Genomic DNA, 27,059 nt, shown 5'->3' on the forward strand with positions numbered 1-27,059 from the left:
AGATTTTTTGTTTAAATTGAAAGAAGTAGCATTACTTACTCAGGAGAAGTTTGCATGCGCTGCTGCAAGTCACCTTGTGAAGTCTGAAACAATAATGTAAAAGTCAGAGGCGTCAGGTCAGATTTGGTGGGGAGTTTTTGAACCACATTGTGTGTCTTTCTGTATTAATGTCACATGTACAGGCTCAAAAGGAAGCCCTGGCTTGACGTTTAAATCTCAAATGCAATATCAACATAATACTGATGAGAAAAGTTCTGTCTGAGTTCTCATTGAATATTCTTACAACACTCTCTCACTCATCAGATTCATCTGCTCAGGGAAGGGGTTACAAAATGTTCTTCCACACAGAGCAGATCCCCAGACTCAGATAGTGTAGCATCAGCTTCCAGTCAAAATACCTTTTATTCCTTTTTCAGCATCAGAAAAAAAGCAGAAAACACATTTAAAAGAAAATTACACAGAAGCCTCAACAACTGAATATAAAATCACATTTTCAATATTAATCATGTCCAGTCCTTGTTCTTAATACAGCTTCCATTTCTTTAGGGATACTACCAGTTTTTCAAAGAAATCTGCGGGGAAATTTTTCCACACTACCAAAGTTCAGTCTTAGAAGTTGGTTATATTTTCTGCTTCTCACGATCCAAGTAATCCCAAACACATTCAGTGATGTTGAGGTCTGGATTCTGGGGTGGTCAGTCCATTGTTCTAAGAACGACAGCAGCTTCTTTCTGATTTGCAAATGTTGTTCTTTTTTGTCTTTTTTCCCCTTTTTTCATTAAAGGCTTCTTGACAGCTACACATCCATTCAGAGTCATAGTGTTGAGTTGTCTTTTCACAATAGAAAATGGATAGAAACACCTGTTTTTTTTTATATCTGAAGCAAAAATGGGCTTAATTGTCTCCTCTGTCTTAAAAATGACAGCTTTAGTACTGTTTATATGATGGTGACAGTTTTTGGTGGTCTACCAGGTTCAGGTGTTCAGTTGGGAATCGACTGTTTTTTTACTTACTTTCCTTTGACTTTCCCTTTCTTATGGAAGTGGATTATCTCATTTATAATCTCCTCCTATCCCCATTTTGTGAAGAATGATGAGATGTGAGTCTGGTATATATGTGTGCATTACTTTATATGTAACATCCATCCCAAATGAACAATTAAAATACATTGTGTTTGTGTGTGTCTCGTGTTTTTACAGAACTGCAGACAACCCAGGCCTTTGAGTTCTACACTCTGTCAGAAAAGGCCATGGACTACAGAATCCTGTTTATGGATGAGGATCAGGACCGCATGTATGTGGGCTGCAAAGACCATGTGCTCTCTATGGACATCAACAACATCACTCAGGGAACGCTAAAGGTCAGACTCTAACTGTTTCAGTAAATTGCTGATGGAATAGATCCTCATAGCATTGTGATTTTTATGATATCATTTTCATACCAGTGTTATGTTCAGAATAATAAATCTCATGCCACAAAACAAATTCTTCAGACATCATTCATAGTGAAACAGTTTAATTAATGCCATTTGTACATTTTACAATCCCTGGCCACTTTATTATAAACCCCTGCTTTGTAACTCCTGTGTACAGTTAGAGATTGTAGCTTTCTCTCTCTGTTGCTCAGTTTGAGTTAGCCATCCTCTTTCTATTCATTTCCATTAAACAGTGCCATATGTATCTCTATGCTACAGAAGAGGATGTTTCCTTTTGAAAACCTGTCAGCGCAGTGTTCCGTTCTTGCATCCCTGACCTCAGTGTTAATGAATATCTGGATTGGATACACATAAAAAAGCTGCACTTCTCGCTGGAGTCTAGTTGGCAGTCTAATTACTCTCATGGGTTTTTATGCTGTGTGATTGTGCTGTTAGAGCTGTAATTGCAAGGTAACATGTGGACAAAGACAGAAATGTGTTTATATTTTCCCTGGGGGAAACTGAGAGAGATCCATTAGCGAACTAATGACCAAAAAAAAACCTCTTAGCGTAGCTCTTCATTAAAACTCTGTAATAAAGTGACTCCATTAGAGGCTTTTGACAGGTAAATGTCTGTTCTTTAGTAGTTATGAAAATTATTCTTAAAGGATTTCTAATGGGGTCCTCCTGTATTTGACCACTTAAACATAAAGAAATGTTTTCCGTCTTTCTGTCATTGTTGTGAATTAAAAACAAGAATTATAGGAGCATTTTAAGGATCAATACAATAGTTTGAAGCTATATGTGAGCTCCACCTACCCTATAGTTCCACTGTACAGGTGTACAATTACAGACTGTAGACCAGGGGTGCACAACTCCGGTCCTGGAGGGCCAGTGTCCAGCACAGTTTGGTCATTTACCTGCTCCAACACACCTGATTATGCTTCTCTGTTAATTGCCAGTTTAAGTGGGTGTGTTTGAGCAGAGAAACCTCCAAACTGTACTGGACACCAGCCCTCCAGGACCGGAGTTGTGCACCCCTGCTGTAAACCATCTGCTGTCTGTATCTCATTGATCATGTAGTTTCTGGCACTGACATTGTGGTGTGTGTGTGGTGCTGGTGTGAGTGTATCGGACAAAGTGGTGTTGCTGCTTGGTTAAGAGTGGTCGCCCACCCAAAAATATCCAGCCAAGAGTGGCTCTATGGTCAGAAACCAACCATTGATGAAGGGCTAGAGGATGGCCAACACAAACTGTGCATCAACAGTTGGGCTACAGACTGTACACCAGTAAGGCTGCGAGAGAGGGGTTTATAAAGTGCTCAGTGAGTGTTTTCATACGTATTACACATCACAGGCATATATAAATCCCTTTAATCTGACCCTTTCAATGCCTGCCAAATCTGAATCCTGTTCAAATTAGCTGTTTTTCTCATTTCACTATTTTTCATGTCACATTCTTCGTTTTTGATATCTACTTCTTTTTCCTCTTACAGTTATTCTGGCCGGCGTCCAACACTAAGATCGAAGAGTGTCAGATGGCTGGCAAAGATCCCACAGTAAGCAAGAGTGCTGATACCTTTTAAACTCCTGCTGTAATATACAGTGCATGTCTGTCTCTTCCCCATATCTCATTACAGTAATGGAGTGTAGACCCAGCACTGGTGCTGCACTACACTCTCAGTTTGAGTGGCTGTGAAGAACTGAATTAATGATGTAATGCTGAAGGCTGTCTCTTCCACCTTACTGCACATGGAGCATGTATTTAAGAAAAAAATACATTAAAAAATGCTACATGCATTGAACATCATTACATCTAATGTATACTTCTAATATTAGAGTGGTTACTGAATAACTCAGATATTGAATAATTGTTTAATTTATTAATTCATGCTCAGGTTTTTTTTGTGTTTCTTAGTAGTTACTGAATAAGTTCTAGTACATACTGAATAAGTAATGGTAGTGACTGAATAACTCACATCATTTACTGAATAATTAACAGTAGATACTGAATAATTCATAGCAGTTAATGAATAATTCATAGTAGATGAATAATCATTAATTCATGCTTATGTTTTTATGTGTACATACATATGTCTGAGCTTGTGTGCATATATGGGAATGCGAGTGTGCTTGTATGTGTGTGTGTGTGTGTGTGTGTGTGTGTGTGTGTGTGTATGGGACGTGCATGTGTGTCAGTTTTTCTATGCGCGGAGGCCACGCTGCTCTGTCATTAATTACGTGTGTTAGAGCAAAGCACTGCGTAGGAGAGGACTAACACTCAATCATCCTCAGAAAAACACCACATTGCCGCAATTAATCATACACATCCATCACACACGCACATTTTAGACTAATACTGATCTCTCCATTAGGAATGTTAATGATCTTGTCTGTATCCACCTAATGTAATCCTTTGCTAACATTACTGTAAGTAAGAAAAGCCTTAAGTATTTAACTGACACAGGTAATAGAAAACAGCCCCACACATTTACACTGAAGTTATAAGGAATGTTTCAGCCTTGACTGCTCTTTGAATGAGCCATATTCAGAAAAGAACTAATACAGTGACCAGTGAGTGTAAGTACAAATTAGGTGTTTCTAATAAAGTGATCAGTGAGTTTGAATACAAATTAGGTGTGTCTAATAAAGTTGCCAGTGAGTGTAAGTACAAAGCAAGTGTTTCTAATAAGGTCTCCAGTGAGTGGTAGCCCTAGGTAGGGGTTTCTAATAAAGTGACCAGTGAGTGGAAGTACAAGGTAGGTGTTTCTAATAAAGTGGCCAGTGAGTGAAAGTACAAGATAGGTGTTTCTAATAAAGTCTCCAGTGAGTGGTAGCCCAAGGTAGTGGTTTCTAATAAAGTGACCAGTGAGTGGAAGTACAAATTAGATACCCATTTTTAAACATTTATATCAGCTTGTCCAGCCCACCAGTTTAGCCCCACACATTCACACTGATGTTATAAGGAATGTTTCAGCCTTGACTGCTCTTTGAATGAGCCATATTCAAAATAGGGCGTATTTTGATATATCATTCTTAAAGACAGTAAAAAAAACTGTTTAATTGTAAAAGATAGAAGAATAAAAGAATAGAGTTTGGAAAGTGATCATGTAAAAATAAATTGTTTTTACTACATAAAACCATATAAACATTCTATGTAGACCTTAGGGGAAAGAAATAATACATAAGAAAAGTATAGGATATTGGCCCTTTAATGATGACAGTGCTGTAACTAAATATGCCAGTGAAATATACTGAATTAAAATTAACTGAGCTGATAATTGCGGACTCAGCTCCACACTGAATAAACCACAGCAACACTGAGTCTGCTGTGCTGAAGTGTTGTTGTTGTGTGGATTTATGGGAGGTGTTTTTTTTTCCTGAAAGTAGCCCTTACCTACTGTAAACAACCACTGTGGTAGTGTAGCATGCTGTCAGTAGAGGACTGTAGTATATGGTTGGGGCAGTGGATTGTTGGGATTTGGAGCTGTGCGTGTTTAGTTTTTCTGTGTGATTTACAGTAGATGAGTTTGGGGAGACCTGAGGCTTCATGTCACTTTGAGTGTAAATCTCCCTGAACTCACTCCAACGAAGATTTGTGTGAGCTCGACTAGCAAAGAATGACCTGCTGCTCTCTCACTATCAAGTCATCTCAATTCAACTCTAAGATTTACTGCCATGACCATATTAAGTTACAGTGTTGCTAAAGCATTTTTACTCCCCAGCCACTTTATCAGAAACCCCTCTCTTGCAGCTCCACCTTGCTGGTGTACAGATAGAGACTGTAGCCCATCTGTTGATGCATAGTTTCTGTTAGCTATCCTCTAGCCCTTCATTAATGGTCAGTTTATGACCAAAGAGCTGCCCTTGGCAAGATGTTTTTGGGTGGTGGTCCACTCTTAACCTAGCTGTGACACTGACATGTAAAAACTCCAGCAGCACTGCTGTGACTGATACACTTGTATCAGCACCACACACACTACAATGACCACTACCATGTTAGTGTCACTGCCGTGCTGAGAATGATCCACCAACTAAATAACATCTGGACAACAGTGGTCAGAAGCTCATCAACGTTAGATGGGGTAGATAAATTGTGTAGCAACAGATGTAATTGTACACCTATATAGCTGACCTTTAAGGTAGGTGTTTCTAATAAAGTGGCTAGAGAGTGGAAGTACAAAGTAGGTGTTTCAAATAGAGTGACCATTGACCCTTGGAAGTAGAAGGTAGGTGTTTCTAATAAAGTGACCAGTGAGTGGAAGTCCAAGGTAGCGGGTTTCTAATAAAGTGGCCAGTGAGTGGAAGTCCAAAGTAGCGGGTTTCTAATAAAGAGTGACCATTGACCATTGGATGTCTAAGGAAAGGCTTTCTAATAAAGTGACCAGTGAGTGGAAGTCCAAGGTAGGGGGTTCTGATAAAGTGACCAGAGAGTGGAAGTACAAATTAGGTGTTTCTAATAAAGTGGCCAGTGACTGGAAGTCCAAGGTAGGTGTTTCTAATAAAGTGGCCAGCGAGTGGAAGTCCAAGGTAGCGGGTTTCTAATAAAGTGGCCAGTGAGTGGAAGTCCAAGGTAGCGGGTTTCTAATAAAGAGTGACCATTGACCATTGGATGTCCAAGGAAAGGCTTTCTAATAAAGTGACCAGTGAGTGGAAGTCCAAGGTAGGGGGTTCTGATAAAGTGACCAGAGAGTGGAGGTACAAATTAGGTGTTTCTAATAAAGTGGCCAGTGACTGGAAGTCCAAGGTAGGTGTTTCTAATAAAGTGGCCAGCGAGTGGAAGTCCAAGGTAGCGGGTTTCTAATAAAGTGGCCAGTGAGTGGAAGTACAAGATAGGGGTTTCTAATAAAGTGGCCAGTGACTGGAAGTCCAAGGTAGGTGTTTCTAATAAAGTGGCCAGTGAGTGGAAGTGCAAGGTAGGGGTTTCTAATAAAGTGGCCAGTGACTGGAAGTTTAAGGTAGGTGTTTCTAATAAAGTGGCCAGTGACTGGAAGTAGAAAGTAAGTGTTTCTAATAAAGTACCCAGTGAGTGTAGGTAATGGAGACTTAACTATGTACACTCTACTTAAATCCCCCTCCTTCAGTCTTCTCTCTCTTCTCTCTCTCTCTTTCTCTCTCTCTCTAGTTTATTTAGAGCTTGTGTCAGGTTGTTATTCCTCTCCTCCTGATGTGTGTATATTCACTTCTTCACTCCACACACACTCAGCGGTAACACACGTGGTTCAGGAAGAGTTATGACTTTTCTCTAACTGAGCTGTAAATGATATTTAGACATGCTTACACAGTTCTGACTCATTAATTCACTGCATTCATCACCTAAAACACTGTTTATGCTTTTTCCAGAGGAAGCAGATAGAGAAAAGAGAAAGAGAGGAGCTGTGTGGAATGAGACAGAGAGAGAGAGATGCAGAGGAAAAATGATAGAGAAGGTAAAGAGAAAAGGAGAAAAAGAAGAGAAAGAGAGAACAAGAAACAGAGAACAAGAGAGAGAAATAAAAAGACAGAGACATAAAGAGTAAGGGAGAACGATGGGAGAGAGATAGAGATAGATTAGTAGAGAGAGAAAGAGAGAGAGAGAGAGAGAGAGAGAGAAGGGTGTGTACTGTTGGAAGTGTCCTTTTTCTGGAATTGTACTCTGCTGTGTGTGTGTGCGTGTGTGTGTGTGTGCGTGTGTGTGTTAAAAGAGGACTGCAGCAGCTGCTGTTTGACCAAAGCTAGCCAAGTTCCTAACTGCTCCCTGGACAATTCTTCTTTCTCTCTCTCCCTCTTTCCCTATCTGCTTCACTCTCTGCCATTCTTAATCATTTTCTCTCCTGCTGATTAAAGTGATCTACACAGTTCTCTCTCTTTACTCCAAATGTAGTTGATCAGCCCAGGCATGTTTGTTTCTTTAATTTTACACAATAACCATGAGGCTTATGTAGCTAACAAGTAATATAAGCTTATGTACACCAATTAGCACAGTGCTAACTGCAAGCTTAAATCATCATACATTCACCTCAAACTGTGTTGTGCTGTTAAGTATCTATAAACATGGATAAAAGTACATTATTATTCAGCAAGGGTCACCAATTTTATCTGTAAAGGGCCAGTGAAGCTGAAGCTCATCTCATTTCACTTGGTTAATCAGTTGATCAGTCTTCAAACAATTGATTAGTTATAGGAGGTGAGCTCCTGTCAGCCACACCCACCCTTTGTGGATAAGATCGGTGACCCCTGTCACAGTGTAAGAAACCAAATATGCAAGTATGTTTGAGATTGCTCAACAACTGGGTTTGGTGGTAATTAGTGAGTGAAAAGCGAAAGTTTCTACATCAAACACTGATATATAATGACATTTTTATTATATGAATAGTTGATGAAAAACAGCATATTTTATTGAATTTTGTTCTATTTGTTCATATTCTGTTTATGAAAAGGATAGTTAAGGTCCTAAAACCTGATTGGCTGTCATGTTAGAAGCAGTTTTAAATTACACAACATATGCACACCTATGACCGCCTCACAGCAACTAAACTCTGTATTACTGTGCCACATCACGAAAAATCCGTGTGCTAGTTTTGGAACAATCTTTGACTCTCATGCTGCTCGCATGGACCAACAAGCGAACTGGTGAAGAAGTAAGAACCTGTTTTTTTGTGTGAACTGAGGGGCTTGTAACTTATTTTCTTAACTAGAACTAGGCTGGAAAGCCAGCTAACAGGGTACAAGATAGTCAACAGCCTAAACAACTCCATCATTAATATCACAGACTTTGAAGTACTTACAATATGATTTGCTGTAAAACTGCAATATAAACGACTAAAGAATCTCACTTGAATTGCTTCCAAGCTTCACATGTCTGTGCTTCAGTCAGAAGTCATGTCAACCCCAGGTTGAATCCCAAACACCTTACATACTCCCTGAATAGTGTGCTAGCTATGGAGGTTTTGAAATTCTAGCTTCTACACCCAAATAGTGCACTATTCGTTGAGTATGGATGTGGCTGAATCCCAAATTATTTTTTATGACTATTTGTAATAACTATTTTTTAGCTACATTATGCATTGTTGGGGTGCAGAAGCCAGTATTTAAATTCCTACATAGTGCAATGTTATGTAGGGAGCAGGGCGCCATTTGAGATTCGGCCCCAGGATGAGAAGGGCGCTGTTAGATGGTGACCAAAAAGTACTTATAAAGCGAAGGTTTTTGCATTAAACAGTGCTTTATGATATGTTCATTGTCATAAGACAAAAAGTTAAAAAGTTCATGAAATGACCACAGATGAGCGATTAAGCTTTCTTCTCTGCATTCAGCAGTCCATCGTTGCTTGGCAACTATAGCTACCCTCCTCTAAAGAATTTATATTTCTTGGTGGAATACTTGCTTATGTCAATTATTATTAACAATAAATCTTTTTCTGAAAAAAAATTGTATTTTTTCATATTTTATGTTGGCTGCCGTTTTATAAAACTCTGCTTTGCATTGTACCTAAGAACACCCTTACCCACAATAAAACTGCTGTAACTCGCAGCCCTTCATGGCTTATTCCTTTATCATATCACTATTTTATAAAAGCAGTTAGAAACTTGAGGCTGTGTGTGACAGTGATTTTACCAGGGTAAGAGGATTTGAGGCAAGATAGAGAGTTGAATATCACTTCATTCATTGGAAAAAAATCACAGCATGGTTTATTACTTTTTTAAAAGGCCACTGAAGTGTGTGTTATGGTCTCAAATGTAGTTTTGAGATAGCTTTATCATTTTTAAAGAATGATTTAATTTGTTAATGTATTATAGAAATATTGGTTTACTATATTCAAAAGAACATATTTTCAGCTATATTATACCTTGTCGATCAATACCTTGGGCCTACTGCTGAAAAGAAAAGTAGAAAACTTTCACCTAAACCCCCATTTTACTTCAAAATAATTGTTGGGATGCTAATCCAAATAACCCAAAACTTCTTTTGATCAACATATATTCCTATGCAGTTAAAATGGTGGTTTGTGACACAAACAGGACAGAAAATATCAGCTTTGTTAGATCATGTACTCTACACATTAAATGAGACAGCTCGCTATTAATGAGTAGGAATAGATGCTTTTTTGTGTGACCCTAAAAGTTACATTTTAATGTAATGAATAATGAGTATCTGCTGTGTATAAATTGCATGCAGTTTGTCTTTCACACTTCCTCTGAGACGTGTGCAGTATTCTTCCACATCCTTCCACGGAGCACTGCCCAGAGTGTCCACGTGTTTGGCGCACGACCCTGACCACGTGCCTGCTGTTACTCACTGTGTCTGTCGACCAAATTTGTCATTATAATTTACTGTGTTGACCTTGTGCTCTCTCTCTCTCTCGCTTGCTCTCTCGCTCCCTCTCTGCAGCACGGCTGTGGAAACTTCCTGAGAGTGATTCAGCCCTATAACAGGACTCATCTGTTCATCTGTGGCAGCGGCGCCTACAGCCCTGTGTGTGCCTATGTCAACCGTGGCCGGAGACCTGAGGTAACACACATCAAAACCCCCAACCCCCAACACTCTGCGCTTTGGTTTGGGTCAGTTCAATTTTATTTATACAGCACTTTCTACAACAGACGTTGGGCCTCATTCCCCAATATCTATCCAAGTTTTTTTCTTAAATGTGTTCTTGAGAAAGATCCTAAGAAAATACCTACATAAGATTCATCACGTCTTCTTCAACCACAAAACTGCTCGAACCTTTGTGCTCTTGAGTGTGTGTAAATTCTGTTCTTACCTAAGAACAAACAAAAAAACACAGGCAAATGTCAGAGTCTTCATGAAAGTGGGTTTTAAGAAGAAATTTCTTCTTAAGAATGGTTGGTGAATGAGGCTCATTGTGCTATAGCAGCTTTCTCCAACGTTTTCGGACACCACGACAAAAGAGCCGACTTGCAAAATAGTGTCTAGTTTTTGTTTTGAACACAGGCCTAGACTCCAAAACTAGGCCACACTTCACAGTAGTGTTACAGTCACTTAAGGTCTCGGCATTAACTGGGTAAGTGTGAGGAACAAACTGCAGCAAGTTTTCTTTTTTTTGCATATCTTTCTCTGGAGAAACATGCTGCTCAGCACAACAGTTCATTTTATACCCAAAATGCTCTACAGCTTCTAGGAACATATAAAAACACATTCAGTCCATCAAAACATCAACACTAGTGCTCTTATAACAGAATTTTTTTTTATCACTGCACACTCACCAGAGAAATGCTAACTTTCAGAATTAAGGTAGATCCCTCTTAAATAGTAAATAGTTATTTACTCTGTAAATAACTGAGCATGTAAACAACAAGAGTTTACATGTTTATCTAAACTTAAATTATTCTTTGCATTATTTCATTGAAATTGTGATCACTGAATGTTTACTGTGCTCAAGCAAGGAAAATCTTTTCACAGCTTGGTCTGAACAGAGTGTTGTGTGCTGACTGTGTGAAGAGCTTTGAAAATGACACTTCGGTACTGAAAATGCTTGTTGGCAATTGTAATTAAAAAACTGTAAATTACAGTGAAATGGCAAACAGCTTCCAGCTATTAACTGGGTAAATGTGAGGTACAACTCTAAAGTACTGCCTAATTATTTTGGGTAAAATGATGATAAGTAACTAGACAGTCTTATTTAATTAAGCTAAAAAAATCCAATTGTTTCAAGTCATCAAGCTGTTTTTCCATCTCCTGTTATGGCCGCAGTGATATATAAAGTTCACGATTTGAATGTATATTTTCTGTTCTTAGTCCTTCAGCACTCATTTTTACAAGTACTTCACTCACAAAAGTATTTATATTTTGGTTATGTGTGGAGTGGCTATCAATTAATTTGCATCTTTAATAGCAGTGTTTTCAACTGATTGAGTGTTTAGTTGATAACAGTGTTGATACCAGTAGTGTCTATTTGAAGTATTTATGTGGGTTTTGAAAGCAGTCTTTCATTATAAGCAAAGTTAACATGCTTTTAACTCAAGGGAGACACATTCTGGTAAATTTAGTTACAGTTTTGGAATCTTTGTCCAATGTTTGGAAAATATTCTAAAAATATCTCTGAGCAGTTGTAAAAGCTGTAATTCTGTTGACACTTGAACTCAGACCTGTTGAATCAGGTTGTATCTAACAGGCTTGTCTGGGAGGAGCTGTGATTCAGAAACTCACAATGGCCATTTCTTTTCAGACTGGAGCGTCTCTCTCTAAACCTGTGCTCTTGTACTGGGATTACAACTGATACCTTTTCTGGTTAAGTCTGTTATTCTGTTAGAAAAGAAAGAGGAGAAAGTAAGAGAAGTGAACAGAAAGGCAGTGAAGAGAATAGATAGAAGAGAAGAGGAAAGTAGACCCAAGGAATAAAGAGAAAAAAGTAAATGTGAGAAGAGAAGAGAAAAAGAGATGAGAAGAGGAGAGAGGAAAAAGAGGGAAGAAATGCAAAAGAGACAGAGGAGAGAGTAGAATAGAAAAGGAGAGAAGAAAAGCAAAGAAGAAAAAAGGAAAGGAAAATAGACACAAGGAATGAAGAGAAGAAAGTAGAAGAGGAGAGAATAATAAAGAAGAGAAAGGGAGAAAAGAGAAAAAGAGAAAAGAAAAGAGAAGAGAAAAGGAAAGTAGACAAAACGATAAGAGGAGAAGATAAGAAAATAAATGAGGAGAATAGATAACAACAAGAGAGCGGAAAATAGAAGAGCAGAGGGAAGAGGAGAGTAGAGAAGAATAGAGGTGGAAAAGAAAACAAAAAAGGGGAGACTAGAAGAGTAGAGGAGTGAGGACAAGAGAAGATAGTAAAGGAGAAGAAGAGCAAAGAGAAGAGAAGAGGGAAGAAGAGCAGAGAAGGCTCCAGGCTGTTTGCTCTCCATCACTCTGCTTTTGTTTGAAAGGCGCATTGCTCTGTTTTAGCTCTAGAGTCTCTCTCTCTCTCTCTCTCTCTCTCTCTCTCTCTCTCTCTCTCTCTTTCTCTCTCTCAGAGGGAACCACCAAATATGTGACTCATCACAGTGACAGGACCACCCCAAACACCCTGTGACTTCAGTGTGTGTATGTGTGTGTGCGTGTGTGTGTGCGTGTGTGTGTATGATGCTATGACTACAACATCACTTGACTTCTGACAGATACACACACACACACACACACACATACACACATACACACATACACACACACACACACACATACACACATACACACACACACACACACACACACACGTAATACTCAACCTAACGGAAACCCGAAAACCCCTAGCGATCTGTCTGACCACTCAGGAGACAGGCAGCTTGCCAGAGCTACCACACCGAAGGATTCTGGGAAGGAAATTCCTCTCTTCTTCTTTTCTCCTTTTGGAATCATTTTTAATGATCCATGAAAAAATGAACACAGAGTGCAGAAAGGAAAAATGGATGGAAAAAAGACTTCAGTTGAAGAATAGCAGGAAGAGCTGTGGGGAACATGTTTAATCACTTATACCTTAGAACTCTATGGTTATTATTGGAGTTTTGCTATATGTTTTATTTTAATTACATAATTAGTTAATTGTAATTATATATTTATGTAATTAACTGCGTACTGTGCTGTGCGTTTGTCAAAACAGCCATTAAGTACAAGTTATTCATTTTTCATCATTAGGAAAAACTTGCTGTATTCTAACTGAAATAGAATGCAAAGAAAACAATACTGTATTAATGCTGGATTCCTGCATATTCCTGCAAATTATGACATACTGGCAAGTGAAATCATCTTAAATCTATTCAGTATATCTATTATTGCTCATCATGAGATTGATGTAAGAATACTGTAAAAATATTTATTTTATTTCTAAACATTTTACTTGTTTTGTCTAGTAATACAGTTTTATTCTATTGTCAGATAATCATAATGAATCATTTTTTTAAATAATCCAGATAAATGTGATTGTTTTGAAACAAACTAAATTATCTGCCATTTGGATAAGAATTTCACTAGATAACCTTATTTCAGGCAAGTTGTTACAATAATATTATTGCAATAGTCTCAGTCTCATAATGATCAGTATTCGATATACTGAGTAGATCAGTTGAGTGTATTTCTCTCGGCAGGAGAAAGTGTTCCATATTGCATCGCGGGCGGAGTCAGGGAAAGGCCGCTGCTCCTTCAGCCCACGGGTCAACACTGTCTCGGTCATGCTCAGTGAGTACAGAGCACCACCCACATACTGACCGTAAAAGGTTTGGGGACTCCAAGCTGTTCAGGATGTTTTAATAGAAATGACTGATTTTTTGGTTTTACAAAAATGTTATTTATATTATATTAAAGCCAAAGCAAGAAAAACATTACACTGAGGGGAGGAAATGAGGTCACACGTTACTAACGACCTAAAGCGTGCATTGAAGGGTTAAATGTTACGTGAGAAGATTGTTGAACACTCTCCTGTTCTTATTCCCACTTTCTTAATTTCTCATGTAGATCAGGAGCTGTTCTCTGGCATGTATATAGACTTCATGGGGACGGATGCGGCTATCTTCAGGAGTCTGACCAACAGTAATGCAGTGAGGACTGACCAGCACAACTCCAAATGGCTAAGCGGTACTGACCACTTCATTACCTGAAGGAGATTGGTAACACTTTATAATAATGATAGTTTATAGACTTCTATTAGCTGTTACTTCATAATTAACAAGTCATACATTTAAAAAATTGAGAATTATTCATCACTAATTAATATATTAATGTTAATTTATAACAGATGTACGCTACTACTTTATAATAAAGTAATAAGCCTCTAGTTAACAAATCACAAAAATCAGGAATTTGATCTTTATTAGCTTATAAAGTCTACATAAAAATTATGATGAGCTAATCAGAAATTCAGATGTTATCTAATATTAGTAAATATGTGAATGTAAATATGTGAATACTAAAAAAACAGACCTATACATATATTAGTAAACATAAGCAGTAGATATTAGCCTATAAACAACATTAACAAACAATCCTATATGCTAGAATAGGAGAGATGAGTACATCAAAATCATGAATAGGGTAACACAGAGAGGGGAGTACTAATGATAAAGTGGAAGTACCTGGGACATGACCAGAGAGGGTGGAGACAAGAACAGGACACTGTGACGTCACTTTATATTAGGAGCTGTAAAATGTAAAAGATAATTTACATATACCTCATAAGTCATTTGCAAAACATAATTAAGTAAAAGTTTATATGTGTCTTACAAAGTAATGTTAAAATATTAATTTATGATAAACCATTGTAAATATCTGATTAGTTAATGATTAGTTAATTATGAGGTAACAGCTAATAGAGGTGTTATAAACTATTGGTATCATAATGTGTTACCAGTAGAGTTTCTTTTTATGTGGCATAGTTTGGCTAAATCTTTGTCAAAAGTGTCTTACATTGGCCAACTACTGGAAAAGTCCCATAGAGAATTTGGTGTTAAAGGAATAGTTTAAACCCCCCACAAATGTACACATTTTCTTATACTCTTATACCGAAGCAGTCTGAGGTAAGTGGGTGATGATTTAGGTTTACAATTTGCACAATTAATTGGTGCAGTACAAGCTCCCATTACTTCTTAGCTACATTAGCATTAGCCTCATAGCTCCAGTACTGAAATGAAAGAAACTTCAGACACCAAACATGTCTTTGCTGACTTTTGGCTGTCACTTCAATACACTTCCAGCAATAAACAATGATTTTTATATACATAGAGATTATTTTTTTATATTTGTATATTTTTAGTGAAACCAATTACGAGCCACACGGGCATAAAAGCATATGTAAGGTCCATATAGCACTCAGAGGTGTCCTAGTTTCAGATGAAAAGGCTCACATGGTGCGGCCTGAAACAACAAAGTGAAATATGCCACATGTGTGTATAAAGTTTCCTTGAAGGTTTTGCTCTCCTTTGTGAGATGTTTTGTCAGGATGGTTTGTGTTTGAGCTCAGGATGAGATTGAAATGTGTGAAACTGAGGGGATATTAGTACAGATGAGAAACGTTAGGCCTCCTCCGAGCACCACTCGCACCCAGTCTGTTCTTATATGCATGCGGATCAACCTGGATACAGGGTTGGCCCATATCATGGAAAACTGCATTCTTGAAATGAAAGAATTTTAAGTATCAAAACATACAAGTATCCATATCACATACATATGACTCCAAAGTCATACAATCTGTATATGGAAGCAAAGCTGCAAAAATGGCCTGCTTTGAATTTGTTTTCTGTGATGTTTGAAAAAAGCAACACATTTACATATATCCACCTATTCAGCCTACAGCTGTTTAGTCCTGCCCATTCACATTATATGGAGTGCTTATCTTTTTGAATTAGGCACAATACAGTGTAGCCAATCAAAACAGAGCTCATATGCATTTATCAGTCTTTAAGGACCAGTAACAAAAAACACAAAAACTTTACAAGGGGACCTTAGGGGAAAAAAAATGTAGAATATGCATCCATCAAAAACAATGGATAACATTTCCACAATTAAAACATAATTTTCAAACAATAAATGTGATTTTTGATAATGGTACTACTACTGCTACTATTAATAATAATAATAATAAATACATAAATAATAATAATAATAATAATAATAATACTACACACACACACACATCATCTACACTGCTTATCCTTCTGGGTCGCAGTGGGGTGCTGGAGCCCATCCCAGCTATCATTGGGCGGAAGGCAATAATAATAATAATCATCATAATAATAATAATGCATTTAGAATAATTATATAAAACAAAAAATTAATTTACCTCCCCAGCTGACCCTGAATTGTTGGACTAATTGGCAAAAACTGTAAGGGTCTACTGTAGATCCTAGTTTTGTAGATGCTTGGGTCTTTATTTGTATATTATATATATGTATATATTTATATTTCCCTCTTTTATTTTGTTTATATAGCATATAAGCATTTCTGATATTGAATTCTGCTTTGTAGAGAAGCTATAGAGGATCTTAAAGTTAAGTGTGACTGAATGTGATGCTGAAGTCATTGTTTTTGTTCTTAACAGAGCCTGTGTTTATCGATGCGCACTTGATCCCAGATGGATCGGATCCAAACGACTCCAAACTTTATTTCTTTTTCCGAGAGAGGCTGACAGACAACAGCGGAAACACCAAGAACATACACACCATGGTTGCACGAGTGTGTCCTGTAAGTGTGTGTTTATGCATTGAACATCACTAAAATATACAACACAACAAAAAATGGAAGCAACTAGTGATTTGAAGTTTCACAGATATTTTACAGTTGAGCCAGTTTCTACAGTTTTCTACAGGTCAATATTGTACTACCCATGCACTGTGGAGTTTGATGTAGGCCAAAACATTTTGTATTTGTGAACTGTAATTTGAAGGCGTACATCAGCTTTTGAAAGTGCAAATATAAAAAGCGAGTTATGTAAGTAATTTTGGCGTCTCAGTGCATTCAGTTCCATTTCAGATGTGCAAATGTGCATTTTGCCTACATTTTGGACTTTTCATTCCCTCAGATTAACTTCACTTTCCTTTCAGTTTGCTACATGCACAATTTTGGCAATATTGTTTATAAATAAACACAAAAAAAACTGTGATACAAGGTCAGCCAGGAGACTGTATTATTATCTTTACCTCGTAGTTTTACTGTTTATGGTAGGTGAGTTAGCCAGCTTACTAAGCACTATATTAGCTCCCTGGCTAATGCAGCTGCACACAGCATGCCACTTCTGCCAACCACGGCAGTTATCTTTGATCTGGTGTCTTAAGGATGTGCTAGTCTGTAGCTTCAAGGTCATAAACAGTGGCCCACTGTCGTTTTGTCCCCCTAGCTAATCTCTGGAAGAAACAACTCAGACACAATTTACTTCTAAAGTCAAGGAGGAGATGTTCAACTCCTTTAATTTGTAGCACACTCACACATTCCAAAGCTTCAAGGTAACCTTCAGGATCATGCAGCTTGCACATACACAGAGAGGACAATGAAAAATTACCATTACAGTATTGTGTGATTTACTATAAGATCAGCTATTAATGAGTGAAACTACCATTTCTGCAGCCACATTGCTGATGGGTAAATCTATGCTGTTTATGTCATGAAAATGAACAACAGAACAGGAACCATATTAAACATATCCAGGGGCAATTTGCTATTTCTTATTGTTATTTAATATTACACCAAAGCTTACAATGACAACGCAATGTAGACTTATGCTTGTTCAGGCTTTTATAATTTGCTTAAAGTACATCAGTTGTCCACATTAGTTAGCAGGTTAGCTTGCTCAAGCTCACTAGCAAGCTAGCTCTCTTAACAAGTAGCCTGTGACCTTATACCATGTAAAATGTATCCAGTCAAATGTCTTCCATCCAAGTCTTCACTGTCGACAGTTAGGTATAAAACCAGATATTTCCATTTTCATGTTAAGCTGTTACAGATTTACAGAAGAGAAAGAGAGGCATTGTTGCCCCTCTGTGCCATCAGAGAAAGAAGACCGGTCTATCCTTTCTCTGTTTGTTAAACTCAATGCAGTGGCTACTCATATGCATAAAGTAGAAATCTGAGTTTTTTCACAGTGTCCTAACTGTCATGCACCCTGTGGATCTGGCAGAGCCCACTGTCAAAATGAATAGGATGCGGTATGGTGAATCAGCAAAAGGGCAAGGGCTCAGTACGCCCACCTTGGATCTATCTGGGCAACCTGCCTGCCACTGGTGTAGCTGTGCTGTATTTTACTGTAGTGTATTTTATGGGCAACACTCTATGTTGATAATCTCCCAGTGTAACTAACCTGAGTAAGCTGATGAATCTTCAGGAGTTTGAATGGAGAAATCAAGAGGATTTGATTAGAGCTGCAATAAACACTGCAGCTGAATCAGCAAGAACTCTCCTCATCAAGAGCTCTTACTGTACACACTATTACTGCACACATTTAGACTAAACTGATTAATCCTGAATTCATTGTTTGGAATTACTAGTCATATAGATTATTTATTATTTTATTTTATAATAATATATAATAATATTATGAATTACTCATTTTAGATGTTTTATTCAGTATTTCAAGAACAAGAAGTTAACCTCTTAACAAGCCATGGGTCCTCCAGCAGGCCCAAAGTGTTATTACACACTTCTATGATAAAGAAAACCATTGGTTTGCATTAAAGTCCCCGTAGTTAATGAATAAAAAGCCTTTGTATTAAATAAATGTGGCATATTAAGGTTAAATGATGAATAATACAATGTAATAATAGATTCACAGAAATGTTTTGTTCAGTTATTTGTGTCTAGATTTAATCACCTCTTTTGAATACAAAAATACAGCATTTCAATAATTTTAGAATTGTTTTAATTGAATTGTTTTTCTTAATTTTTATTCTTACAGCTTCACACCAAATAATTGGAAACTTATGAAGTTGTAGTACAGCTAAGCATATTAACATTATTTAATACTTTTATCTGTAGCAAAATTGGTTTCACTTTCACTTGTTCATATTTGAAGTCATTATATACATTTAATGCAAACTTTTGAACAGAAACATGGTGCTATCTATTATGCTGTCTGTTATCTTAAATGTTCATATTTATTTTTAAGTTCATGCTGTAAATGTTTAGCCTGTGGTCAGTGTGCTCTGTAGTAAAGTGGCGTTTGTGTATGTAGAATGATACAGGTGGTCAGCGCAGTCTGGTGAATAAATGGACCACATTTCTGAAAGCCAGAATGGTGTGTTCTGTTCTGGAGGAGGACGGCACTGAGACGCACTTTGACGAGCTTGGTGAGGATACACACGTGCACGAACACAAACACACACACATTCACACAAACATACTAGTCTACGAATCCAGATATCAAATCTTCTATTTTGGATGCCACCCTTTTCTCAAACCTTTACAGTTCAGCAGGCAAGCTGTCTGTTACCTTAGTAACAACATTTATACTACTTCACAATTAGAGTCTTGAAAAAATAGAGTCTAACAAACTTCAGTTCCTAAGCTGATAGATGCTGGATGTACTAAGAAGCTCCACTGCTGTTCTACTAAGTTACTCCATACTTAAATGGTTTTATGAGCTGCTTATTTTGTACTTCTATTCAAGTTGTTAATAAATAGTCAAACTCTGCAACTATGGTGAAAGGTGTCCCGATTCATGGCCCAGTCAAACTCCACTACCGCAGTGAATAGTCTCCCAGCTTATGGCCTAGACATACTGTAGTACCATAGTGAATAGTCTCCCAGCTCACAATCTAGTCATCTAGTCAAACTGCACTACCATGCCGAAAATTGTGCTGACTCACGGCTTATCAAATCCCTCCACCATGTTGAAAGTCATTCCAGTTTGCAGCCATGTTGTTGTCATGTGGAACAGTCTCCAGGCTTGTGACCCAGTCAGATTCCACTACCATGGTAAAAAGTGTCCCGAAATCATGGCTTGTCAAATTCCACTATCACAGTAAAGTTTCTTCACTCCACTTCTAGTCCACTGCGGCCTAGTCCAAATTCGCTACCATGGTGAAGAGTCTCCCAGCTCACGGCCCAGTCAAACTCTGCTACCATGGTGAAGTTTCTTCCAGCTTGCAGCCCAGTCAAACTCGACTACAATGGTGAAAACTGTCCCGACTCCCTGCCAGTCACACTCTGCTACCATGGTCAAGAGTCTCCCGGCTCACATCCCAGTGAAACTCTGCTACCATAGTGAAAAGTTTCCCAACTCGCAGTTTTCAAACTCCATTACTATGGTGGAGTCTCCCAGCTTGCAGCCCAGTCAAACTCCACTACTATGGTTTAGAGTCTCTAAGCTCTCTGTCAAACACTGCTACCGTGGAAAAGTCACTCAGCCTCACTAGATGATGGAAAACTCCTGGGCCACCAAAGCAAATCACAAACACACCACAAATAATACAAAATACACAAAAACCGTTGTAAAGCTCGAGCCCAAAGTAGGCACAGTATTTTTACATTGAATACGCACCCACTTTTTTGGAAGGGTGCTTTTACTGCAGTATTCAATGTAACAATAACTTTGTTGTAGGATTGGTTTAAGATACTCTACACACCTCTGCCTATAACCTGAGAATTTTCATGTTTTTGTATCATTTTCTATTACATATGTGTATGTGTGTGTGTGTGTACGTGCATGCATATGTGTGTGTGTGTGTTTGGGCTGCGTTCCTCTCTGTAGCTCAGCTGTACAGTGCAGTGGGGCGTCGAGCTGAGTCACACACTGAGTGCATGTTTTTGTCTCATTGCAGAAAGTGTGTTTTTGCTGGAGACAGACAATCCGAAGGGCCTCCTGCTGTTTGGAGTTTTCACCTCCACCAGGTATTGCCAACAGCAACATCACACACACCACGTACAGAGTATGCCCTTGTGTGTGAGTGGGTGCATGCATGAATGAATGAATATGTTTTCTGGGATTTGAGATTGTGTGTGTGGGTGTTTGCTGGATGTTGGTCAGGTGCAGTTCACACTGTGGTTTTGAGAGGAATGAGTGTGTGTTAGGTCACTCATCAATACTCCAAGTATAAATACGGCAGAATGTTAGTCATATACACAATTATATATAATACATATTGGACATATATATATATATATACATATATATATATATATATATATATATATATATACACAACCCCATTTCAAAAAATGTTGGGACGCTGTGCAAAATGTAAATAAAAACAAAATGCAATGATATGCAAATCTTTGAAACTCTATTGAAAATAGTACAAAGACAACATATCAAATGTTGAAACTGAGAAATTTCATTGGTTTTTGAAAAATATATGCCCATTTTGAATTTGAAGCCAACAATACGTTGCAAAAAATTTGGGATGGGGGCAACAAAAGGCTGGTAAAGTTGTGTAATGCTAAAAAAACACCTGTTTGTTCATTGGCAACAGGTCAGTAACATGATTGCATATAAAATGAGTGTCTCAGAGAGGCTGAGTCTTTCAGAACTGAAGATGAGGAGGGGTTCACCACTCTGTAAAAGACTGCACGATCAAATAGTGCAACAGTTCAAGAATAACGTTTATCAATGTAAAACAGCAAAGAACTTTTGCTTTTCATCGTATACAGTACATAATAACATTAAAAGATTCAGAGAATCTGGAGAAATCTCTGTATGCAAGGGTCAAGGCCAAAAAACAGACTTTGCTGGCCGTGATCTTTGGGCCCTCAGACAGCACTGCATTAAAAACAGACATGATTCTGTAGTGGAAATCACTGCATCCACAAATGCAAGTTAAAACTCTAAAATGCAAAGAAAAAACTGTACATAAACAGGATCCAGAAATGCTGCCACCTTCTCTGGGCCTGAGCTCATTTAAAATGGACTTGAAGTAGAAAAGTGTCCTGTGGGGCCGACAAATCAATATTTGAGATTCTTTTTGGAAATCATGGACACTGCGTCCTCTGGGCTAAAGACCACTCAGATTGTTATCAGCATACAGTTCAAAGGCCAGTATTCATGATAGTATAGGGGTGCATTAGTGCACATGGCATGGGTGACGTGCACATCTGTGAAGGCCCCATTAATGCTGAACGATATATATATATATATATATATATATATATATATGTTTTGGCAACATATGCTGCCATCCAGATGGCATCTTTTTCAGGGAAGGCCATGATTATTTCAGGAAGACAACGCCAAATCACGTTCTGCATGTATTACAGCAGCATTGCTCCATATTAAAAGAGTCTAGGTGCTAAACTGGCCTTCCTGCAGTCCAAACCTGTCACCCACTGATAACAGTTGGCGCATTATGAAATGAAAAATATGACAAAGGAGACCCCGAACTGTTGAGCAGCTGAAATCCTATATCAAGCAAGAATGGGAAAACATTTCACTTCCTAAACTACAGCAGTGTCTCCTAAGTTCCCAAACACTTACAGAGTGTTGTTAAAAGGTCAGGTGATGAAACACAGTGGTAAACAGGCCCCCGTCCCAACTTTTTTGGAACGTGTTGTTGGCATCAAATTCAACGTGGGCATAAATTTTTCAAAAAACAATACAATTCCACAGTTTCAACATTTGATACATTGTCTTTTTAGTACTTTCCTTTAAAAATATCGTTTACAAGATTTGCGTATCATTGCATTCTATTTTTATTTACATTCTGCAAAGCGTCCCAACTTTTTCATGAATGGGGTTGTAGATAGATAGATAGATACCCACAAAAGACATGTGTAAGATATTAATATGACATATAGATGCTTACATATGTTTAATACATATGGGACAGATTATTACACATAGGTACAGATAATAGAAACAAATGTATGAGTATGTTTTTTCTGCATATCAGCAGCAGTTCTGAAGTTTCCTAAGGTGAGTGTATGTTTGGTGACTGTATTCAGGTTGCAGTAGCAGAACCCCAGATTTTTCTGCTCTGATCACGTTGGTCTGTGCGCTCAATATCCTTCTGACCCACTTCTCTGAGCTCAACTCCAACCCAAACATACATTGGCTTCATCGCTGGACTCTGTTCACAGTCACATCTCCTCACACACACACACACCCTATATTTACTCCTCTCCTCCATCCCTGCTCTATCAAACAGTTTCAGTCTGTAACATGTGCAGCCAAACCACACTGCATGCTTGAGAAAAGCTAGAGAGAGAGAGACTGTGTTTGAAAGACTATCACATTTTATATAATTTATCTGACTATCAGATAGCTGCATTAGTGTAAAAGACTTGATGTACACCAAAAGTGTGGTTTGTTAATGCTGCTGAACTCCATCATTATTGTTGTTGTTTTTTATTTGCTGTTATCATCTATTATGCTATTTTTAATTGTTATTCATCTGTAGTTTTGTTGCTGCTCTTTCAAACATTCCTGCATTAATATCCACATTACACATTTCTGCATAATGTGATGCACAATCACTGTTTTTTTGCTAAATTTATTACAACAGGGAAAAAAAACAAAAACAAAATACGGCCTGAGTCATTCATTCATCTCTCCATCTCCTTCTCTGTGGATCAATGGAAATGCTCTAATGAGTAGTCATGGTGTTTTCTCCCTGACAATGTAACTTGAATTCACCAGTGGAGCCAAAATAATTAGACTCATTGTGAGGATGTTAGTCTTCTAACAGCATCTTCTAACGTTGCTGTTATTTCTTTTTATTGCACGTGTGTATGTGTGTTTCCCTCCAGCTCCGTGTTTAAGGGTTCAGCAGTGTGTGTGTACAACATGGCAGAGATCCTGACAGTCTTTAATGGGCCATTCGCTCATAGGGAGGGTCCAAATTTCCAGTGGGTGGCGTTTCAGGGGCGCATCCCGTACCCTCGACCAGGAACAGTGAGTATCCTACAGTTCATTAGAAATCTCTACCTTGTCCATACAGGCCACTATAAAAATCCCTACCTTGTTCTTCCACTCACTGGCCACATTATTAGAAACCCCTACCTTATACTTCCACTCACTGGCCAATTTATTAGAAACACCTACTTTGGACTTTCACTTATTGGACACTTTATTAGAAATACATACTTTGGACTTTCATTTACTGACCACTTTATTAGAAACACCTACCTTGGATTTTCACTTACTGGCCACTTACTTTGTACTTCCACTCACTGGCCAATTTATTAGAAACCCCTACCTTCCACTTCCACAGACTGGCCACTTTATTAGAAACCCTTACCTTGGACTTCCGCTCACTGGCCAATTTATTAACCCCTACCTTGTACTTCCACTCACTGGCCACTTTATTAGAAACCCCTACCTTGCACTTCCACTCACTGGCCACTTTATTAGAAACCCCTATCTTGTACTTCCACTCACTGGCCACTTCATTAGAAACCCCACTCACTGGCCACTTTATTAGAAACCCCTAGCTTGAACTTCCACAGACTGGCCAATTTATTAGAAACCCCTACCTTGGACTTCCACTCACTGGCCACTTTATTAGTAACCCCTACCCTGTACTTCCACTCACTGGCCAATTTATTAGAAACCCCTATGCTGAACTTCCCCTCACTGGCCACTTTATTAGAAACCCCTACCTTGGACTTCCACTGACTGGCCAATTTATTAGAAACCCTTACCTTGTGCTTTCACTTACTGGCCACCCTAGTAAAAACCCTTACCTTGTACTTCCACTCACTGTGTGCACTGTGTCTGTGTCTGAAACGTCATAAATGCTGCCTATTCATACAGTATTCTGAGGCAGTAAGGCCCCCAGTTATATCAGGATCAAATGTATAAAAACACTACCTGCTTAAGTTCTTCCATTTTGCCGTTTATTGACAGCAGTTTAGATATATTCTTCACTGAATTACATATACCATAATCCTTTGTGTGAGCGCTGATTTGGTTCGGAAAAAATAGCAGAAAGCATCAGCTCTGACACAGTGGAGGAGAGGTAGCCTGGTTTGTGTACAAATACAGAACTTTTTTTAATGGTTACAAAAAGTTTAGTATGCTAGCTTTCTTAAAACATTTTTTTTCTGGGTAAAAGATGCTAATGTCTAATGCTAACAGCTAACTAAATGAGTCTCAAACATTTAGTTGCAGATACCTTCATTACAACACTGCCTTGAAGCACAGGCAGCAAGACATCGAAACAGCTGCCTTCAGTTTCAGATACAACCTATGTGTACAATTACAGAGTCTTTTCTGGGTAAAAAATGCTAATGTATAATGTTAACAGGACTATAATTTGCTATAATTATAGCAAATTATAGTCCTTCTGCTGCTGCACAGTTTATAACCCCCTCTTCACTCTATTCATCATTTGTCTGTTTCTGACCACAGGAGCGCTGTTGTCGAAATATTATTTGGTTAGTGTATCATTTTCAGCACAGCAGTGACAGCGACATGGTAGTGGTCATGTAGACACAGCAGTGTTGCTGGGGCTTTGACACACATCAGTGAGTTGAGAGTGGTCCACCATCCAAAAATATTCAGCTCTGTGGTCAGAATCTGACCATTGATGAGGGGCTAGAAGATGGCTAACACAAACTGTGCATCAACAGATGAGCTACAGTATCTAACTGTTTACCAGCAATGTGGAGCTACAAGGAGAGGTTTTTGATAAAGTGGGTGGGGAGTGGACATCACTGTCAAAATGTTGTTGGAAGTGCAAGATGTTCCTTGTTTGTACACACTTACTCAATGAAACTTAAAAGTTAACATGCTGCTAATCTACAGCAGCTGCTCCTTGATATTGAGGAATGAATAATAAATGAAATCCTTTATTGAAAATGAAATTAAGGGCAGGCTATTATCTGAACAAAATGAACTCGATAAGATTTATGGAATAGGCTATTAAGTTAGCCTATTTAATTAGCTATTCACTCTTGGACTCTCTGTCTCTGTTTATTTCTCTCTTTCTGTCTCTCAGATTCAGATTCAGGCTTCATTGCCATGAATTTTAATTAACAGCTGTTTCCAAAGCAATGAAAGGAATGTTTAATACTAGTAGTGATTAAAATACTGATTAAAATCAACAAAAACACATACTTGTGGTCACATGCATACATAGATGTGGGGTTATGGTTACTGTATTTCTCTCTCTCTCTCTCTCTCTCTCTGTCTCTCTTTCTCTCTCAGTGTCCTGGTGGTGCATTCACTCCTCATATCCAGAGCACTAAAGAGTTTCCTGACGATGTTGTGATGTTCATGAGGAATCACCCACTCATGTTTAATCCCGTTTACCCGGTGGGCCGCAGACCCCTGCTGGTCAGAACTCATGCTGAGTATAAATACACCTCCATCGCTGTGGACCAGGTGACTGCGGCTGATGGACACTACCAGGTTTTGTTTCTTGGTACAGGTGAGATACACGCACTCGGGGGCAGTAATCACCTCCCAAGTATTTATGTGTTCAACTCTTGAACACACTTATCTAAACGCACTTGCACATTAGTTATACACCGTGTATATTACATATATTTATCTAGCTGATGTTACTATCACTGCATAACATTTCTGAAAGGCTGTCAGTATATTACATATATTATCTAGCTGATGTTACCATCACTGCATAACATTTCTCAAAGGCTGTCAGTTATAAAAAACATAGCAAAGCTTCGCAGTAGCAAATTAAATGATAAGTCACCTAGGTTACACCACACATACACCTGTTACATTTTAACATATCATTAATATGGGAAATATTATACTGTGTTAGGGTTCAGTACCACTTTTAAAGTCCAGTGCTATTTTTTTCTGGTGAAAAATGGGACTATGTAAGATTCTATTGTTAAACTTGAAAGAAGTAGCATTACTTATTAAAAGGCATTGAGTCAGATTTTGCAGGAGTTTTTCAGACCATGTCAAACTTCTTCACATATTAATGTCATATGCACAAGCTCAAATGTTTAGGTCTCAAATACAAAATAAGCATTATACTAATGAAGATATGATGACAAGAGTAGATCGTTTACTTACATCCTCAGAAGAAACATCCTTCACCAAGTTTTGCATAATCATTAGATTCATCAGCATATGGAAGAGATCTGAAGCACAATCAGTGTTACAAAATGTTCTTCCACATTTTGTGTGCAATTACACATTTCCACCAGAGAGGTCTCCAATCCGCCAAAACGTACATAGTGAAGCTTTGAGTTATAATGCTGGAAACCTAATGGGTACAAGGCCAGTTAGCTAGTTAAATAGCTACCATGAAACTGTCAAAATTGACACTTTTTGATAAATATTTGTTATA

The 27,059-nt window shown here is 38.1% G+C and overlaps 1 protein-coding gene across 1 annotated transcript in view; it reads left to right on the forward strand.

The window, feature by feature from the left end:
• The window catches only part of sema3c (sema domain, immunoglobulin domain (Ig), short basic domain, secreted, (semaphorin) 3C), a 95,189-nt gene that overhangs the window by 49,233 nt on the left and 18,897 nt on the right, over positions 1–27,059 (forward strand). Inside the window, exons 3-12 of the mRNA XM_036577221.1 lie at positions 1,200–1,360; positions 2,910–2,972; positions 9,784–9,903; positions 13,467–13,557; positions 13,834–13,953; positions 16,412–16,554; positions 19,034–19,148; positions 20,622–20,691; positions 23,542–23,686; positions 25,943–26,165. Of these exons, the coding sequence (XP_036433114.1) occupies positions 1,200–1,360; positions 2,910–2,972; positions 9,784–9,903; positions 13,467–13,557; positions 13,834–13,953; positions 16,412–16,554; positions 19,034–19,148; positions 20,622–20,691; positions 23,542–23,686; positions 25,943–26,165 (1,251 nt within the window). The remainder of the gene's footprint in view (positions 1–1,199; positions 1,361–2,909; positions 2,973–9,783; positions 9,904–13,466; positions 13,558–13,833; positions 13,954–16,411; positions 16,555–19,033; positions 19,149–20,621; positions 20,692–23,541; positions 23,687–25,942; positions 26,166–27,059) is intronic.

The sequence above is a fragment of the Colossoma macropomum genome, unplaced genomic scaffold, assembly GCF_904425465.1.
Source record: "Colossoma macropomum unplaced genomic scaffold, Colossoma_macropomum, whole genome shotgun sequence".
In the NCBI taxonomy this organism is placed as follows: Eukaryota; Metazoa; Chordata; class Actinopteri; order Characiformes; family Serrasalmidae; genus Colossoma; species Colossoma macropomum.